Here is a 6000-nt window from a genome sequence, read left to right as displayed (position 1 = left end):
GCAATCTTTTTTTCACTTACAGCAAATGTATTTTGTCTTGGATTAAATGAAATTAATTAGGCTAAGCCAGATAAATCCACCTTTGATGTAAATTTAAGCAGGTTTTTATTTTAACTTTTTTTTTTTCTGCTTTTTGAGAACTGCTTGTTTGCTAAAGTAACTTTGAAAATAGACATAGTGCCTGGCTCTGCTTGTTCTCCTTTTAGTCTTTAGCTTCTCTGCAAAATTTCTCTACTGCTTTCAGAAAAACCCTTTGATTATTGCCCATCCCTCTGCTTTTCTGTCATCCTGCGTATTTTTACTGGTTTATATATGTTCATTCTCTCTCTGCTCCTCCTTTTTCTAGATCTTGATTCTTCTTTCTGCTTTCAGGTGCTTGCAGTTCAGTACTTGAAGTGTTTGTGCTTTTGACTTTCTCTGCAAGTCCTTTGCTTCTGAGTCACCTTTTCATCCCTTTTTATATGTTTCTCAGAGCTATGGAAAACTGTGGTGTTCTTCTTGTTAGTTGACAAGAGGGCTGACTTGTTGCACTTGTCAAGAAATTGTCTCTACTTGTACATAGCCACACACTTGCAGAAAAGACTTTTTCTTTGGTTTTGCACTTTTGTTAGATCTTCCCTGAAATACCTCTTTTTTTCCCTTCACTAAAAATCCTTGGATAACACCCTAAATACTTTCTGAATAGTTGATGCATTTTTCATCTATTTCCACTCATAACAGGTCTTATGGTGATTCTGACTTGTTTGGGTTATGCAATTTTGCTTCTTATTAATGTTTTAGAGCATAATAAAAATGGAAATGGATACCAGCTTCTGCTAAAAATTACCCTTTTACAGAGCTTGTATACAGATTTTATGCTACAGACAGAGCAGGAGAACAGCTTAGAATATTGCAGCAGAAGTTTTAAGAAAAAGGGAGAAACCTGAAAGACTGGGAAATCCTGTCATTATGAAGTACAACAGCGTGAGGAGGAGTTTTAGAAGATGTAGAGGTAAAGAAGGAATAAGATGAAATATTGTATGTTGGAAAAAATAAATTGGAAAACAAAACAGCTGAATAGCATAAAACATTTAAGCCTTTACAAATGTAGTAATATGATATATTACATGGAGTAGTGTGCTTTTTTTTATATATATATAAGCTTCTAATCTAAGCTGTATTTACGGAAGGGAAGCAAGCAATTCAGTGATACACATTCTTGATGAACTCTGATATGTACATCAATGAACTCTTAATTAATTTATTAGTAGCTCTGCTTTTCTTCAGGAAGTTTTCCAATCAGCTCTATGGCCTGAGGACAAAACGTTAAAATGAAGCACATAAAATGATGTCCACAGACGGATAGTCATAAAGAGGGTGGAGTTGAACCAAATCAGCTGGAAAATGCTTTCTAGGCAGAACTGAAACCTTTATTACAGTAAACATATGTCTGCCTCTGGTGTTGGAGATAATAGGAAGTTGCATCAGACCTTGAACTGCTAGCCTTCAGGCAATGTTGGAGTAGTAGTCTTCGTACCCTGACAAGAGATTTCTTACATTATGAAAATACAGATCTGCAATGATTGATATGCCTCCAGACATAGGTTGTCTGTTTCTCTTTGTAGATGTTATAGCACTTGTGCTTCCTAATCAGCATACTTACAGAGATATACCTTGTCTTAATTCTGCTCACCAGGGCTAACAGGAAAAATTGGACGTACGCACAGTGGTATGTGCATTCCAGTTATTTGATCTTGAGAATTTAGAGGTGAAGAAATCTCCAGAGCATCAGTTACTTATTACAAGCTGCTAATCGGGCAATTGTATGATCCTTTTAGTAAAGTAATACAACTCTGCCATAAAAGTAGTTAGATGATTTTTTTTTTTCATCCCACTTTTATTAAAGGAGTGCCAGGCTTACGTGGTTGTCAGCCTAGTTTTGTCTAGTTTTCACAGTCATTTGCCTTGGGCTAATACTGTCCTTTAACTTTTGCAATCATCTTCTCCTTTTCCTACGATCTCTCTTTCCCCTCCGTTTGGGGCATTTAAAGTGCTTAAAGTACTTCATTAATAGCTTTTCCCTGTTTTCTTGTGTTGCTAGGCTGAACTAAACAAGTTAATTCCACCTTCTCTCATAAGGTTGGCTTTTTGGACTGGCTGGACATCCCTCCCCACTCTCCCTCCTCAGTTTGAAGATCTGACAGAGTCCTTTTGTACGAGGATGTTTTAGTAATGCCCATCTCTGCTGGGTGAGCCCTGACTGGCTTACCATGTAATGCTCTGTACATCTATTTATACAATGCAATGCAAATACTCTTCTTGACAGCTTAGTAAGGAACTGTTGTGTCACCTCTGACTACACACTTTTTCTTCTAAATGCACTATTTCAGAACGAGTCATTATGCAAATTATGGGGGCGTGTGTGGGGATTATATCTATAACTAAATAACCCTGGACAGAGACTGAATATGTTGGCAGAGTAATATATTTGGGGTTGGTATTGATGGTAGTTCCCCCTAATGATGGATTCCTGCAATGGATGACAAAATATTATTATTATTTTGACAAATTCTGACTGTGCTTTTTTGTATGATCATATTGTTCACTGTTCATAAGAATACAGATATGGGATCCTAGGTATCTCTAATTTTTTCCTTGGGAAACACTAGTGGTATCACAAAAAATATGATTTTTCCAGAAAATACAGGAATCTAATAATTTGGAAAGTATTCATTAATAACCAGTCCATTCATGCATTTATGCAAATTGTGGTGGCAGATTTGATTCCATTAACAACCAGGTACTCTAAAGTAATTCAGTCATTATCTACAGTTGTAGCCCAAGTAAATAGTAAATAGATACCACTTTCAACTGTCAGCATCATATGTCTACAGGCTCCGAAAGTTCCCTAGATCAGTCTCTTACAATCCCTTCGATGCAAAATCAACTTTGAATTTCTCAACTGTTTTCTACATTTGATGCACAAACTCTTCATAAGTTTTGTAAACATTTGCCAACTCCTTCTGAGAAAAGAGAGATCTTTATTAATATTGGTCACTTAGTAATTCTACTCTTTTGTCCTGTTATTTTCTTAGCTAGTATATTTGCAAACTACTGGGCAATAAATCCGGTCAGTAAGTTAATGATATACACTTGACTTGCATAACATGCACCAAAATTTTTTAGTCATAAAACAATTTTATAATTAAGTTAAATATTATCCAAAGACACACCGGGTTGAAAGTCACTGCTTTGCAGAAGCCCTATTTCCCGTAAGCTGCAGATTCGGACAGTGAGGTTCTAAAACATCTTTCAGAGAGATGTGTGTAAACACAGCTTTTTCAGAGACGCTTTATGACCAACACTAGACAGTTAAAATAATTTTTTTCCAAGTGAAAGCTTGGATAGTAACACAGCCCATGAACAGATTAATATTCTTCTGCGCATTGTATTGCTTTGCTCTGGTAGATGCTCAGTCATCTACAGGAAGTGAATGCCCGTGTTCCCAAGATGGCTCCTCTGCTCCATCTGGGGAACTGTGCATTTTCACAAACCAGTGTGGAGACAGCAGTGATGAGAAGCAAGGTAAGTCTCAGTGGGCTTCATCATAAGTGTGATACAGTTTGATAATTAGGGGGGGATTTTTTTTTTAATGTTACAAAAATGTTTGCGTTTTTTCTCACTCTCTTCTTAGTTTGATTTTCTAAGATGGTTTCTTCCTGTTTCGGTTTGATTTTTCCTGCTTAATTTTCAACCTCTATACGGTGCAACTCTTTCATAAATCTTCATATGGATATTGTGTAGCAAAGCAAGTGTTTCTTGTGTACATAAATTCAATGGAGATTTAACAAGTATTACGTTTTTTCCTTAATTTGTGGTTTTCTTAACTCAACAGTTTGCTGAAATTCAGGTTTCATCCAAAATACCTAGATCAAGGTATAAGCAACAATGACTTTTTTTTTTTTTTTTTTTTTGCAGTCTAGACAAGGGGGAAAATTTTCTTGAAGTCATGAATTGATAATCCTAGCTTTATCTTCGGCACATTCAGAGGCTATAATTACAGTTGCTGCTGTTTCCCTTGAAGGAAAGATCTAAGCAGTAAAAGTGAATTTTAACTGCTAGTGTCTGAGTAGATTTGCGTCAGAAATCTACTATTTCCAGAATACTGTAACACAAAATGATGCTGCAAATGATTTCATATGATGCATAAGATAGTCCTGCTCTTTGAGGATCTTTGTTCTGGAGTACAAAGAAGAGCTTGGATTTATCAAAAATCCTAATTTTAACTAAAAGCTTATCTTAGTTATTCTACTCACTGTGCAACAAAGGAAGCTACTATATTTGTTGGGGTTTTAAGGTTTAGCTTTAAATTTAGAGTAGATTATCTTTAGACGAGCCTGTGTGTTTCTGTGCACACTGAAAAATGCTAATTAGAGCATGCTAGTGATCATTGAATTCAGCTGAAATCTGTGAGAAAGAGCAGCAGCTTAAATACAGATTCCTCAAATCACAATTGTGTGCCCAGATATATGTTGTTTTTCTTCTTCCAATATGACTTCCTGCTTTATCCAGATACGATGGAGATATCTGTTTGAAACAGGAGTCTCGAATCAACCCTAGGATACTTGATTTTTTTTCCTCTGCAAATAAGACAATTGTTAAGACTGTATTGGATATCAATATATTTTGTAACTTTATTGTGCTGTAGTAAAATGTATTAAATGCCAATGGCTGGAAATTATGCCTGTTGAATCACCTGATGTGTGACTAACATATCTCAGGTTAGCATTTTTTCTTTTTATCACTTGCACAAGAGATGGTTATGCTACATTTCACTGCACAGCCTTGAAATCCTCATTGTGCTTGGTCTTGGTTTCCCTAGAAGAGCATTTCCTCCAGGCAGCACTTTCTATTATGATTGCAGAATATGCAGCAAGAGATGCAGTCTTCCATTAATTTTTATGGAGGCTTTTTACACTTGTTTGTTGAGGGAATACTGCTATAGACAAATGCTTATATGAAAGTAGAGAAATTAAAGGTTGCTCCAAAGACTAGTTTAGAAGAATGAGCCTATAGGCTCTGTGAAAGGCCTAAATACCAAATAATGCTGTATTTTAAGTATGGATGAGCAAGAGGCGTGGACCTAGGCTCTGAGTGACAGGCTGTGGATGCTGGGGCTGCTTGGATAATGCTCTGCATTACTCCAGGAGAGAAGTTAGCTGTCAGACATAAAGATACAGATCAGGGTGTCAAATTGAAGATTCATCCTGCTGCCACCCATTCTTCTGATTTGGGATTATTGCAAAATTATTTTTCTGCTTAGGTTTCAGCTTTCCAATCTCATGTTCATGACAGGTCCCTGCTGTTTTCTCTGGGCTCTACTCAGGTTTAAGGATGCTTCTGCACTGAAAATATATCAAAGTTGGAATTTCAGATGATGCATTTTTATCGTCATTTTGGATTTCATATGTGTTTGGTTTGTGCTTTGCCACAGCGTTGGAAAAGGAGTAGAATAAACCTTACAGTCATTTTTTGTCTCTGAACTACTATTGCAAAATATTCACTAGAGGATGAATGATAACTAACTACTCTTAAAAACATTTTGCTCCCAGAATATCCCAAACTGAAATTTTATACACATGCACACTTGAAATAGAACCTTAAACTGTAGTCTGTTTCTGTGAGAGTTGGAATTTTTCCTTAGAGGTTATTTTAAATATTTGTTTTGTTCACAGGAAATTCTGCAAAAAATATCTAGAACATCCCACACATTTCTTCCTTCTGGCCTTTTCCTTTCTAAGTAGTGACTTTATCTTTGTAAATCTATCTTCTAGCAAATTTACATTGGTTTTCTTTCAAGTTATATTTTCTATGAAAATGAATATTGCCTTGGAAAATAATCATGAATGATCAAGGATTTATTTTTTTTAAATTTAAAAAGGTACTGTTCTTGCTATTTTGTACATAGTGATTTTTAAATTGTTTTTTCAGCTGTGAGAAAATCCCTGAAGAAATACTGAA

The 6000-nt window shown here is 35.8% G+C and overlaps 1 protein-coding gene across 1 annotated transcript in view; it reads left to right on the top strand.

Moving 5' to 3' along the window:
- Positions 1 to 3398: 3398 nt before the first annotated feature.
- MALRD1 (MAM and LDL receptor class A domain containing 1) overlaps positions 3399 to 6000 on the top strand; it is a gene marked incomplete at its 3' end in the record, with an annotated part of 67260 nt that continues 64658 nt past the window's right edge. The window contains exon 1 of the mRNA XM_009579262.1: positions 3399 to 3564. Coding sequence (XP_009577557.1) covers positions 3399 to 3564 — 166 coding nt within the window. The remainder of the gene's footprint in view (positions 3565 to 6000) is intronic.

The sequence above is a fragment of the Fulmarus glacialis genome, unplaced genomic scaffold (genome assembly GCF_000690835.1).
Source record: "Fulmarus glacialis isolate BGI_N327 unplaced genomic scaffold, ASM69083v1 scaffold13376, whole genome shotgun sequence".
In the NCBI taxonomy this organism is placed as follows: Eukaryota; Metazoa; Chordata; class Aves; order Procellariiformes; family Procellariidae; genus Fulmarus; species Fulmarus glacialis.
This window is presented reverse-complemented; position numbering and strand designations above follow the sequence as displayed.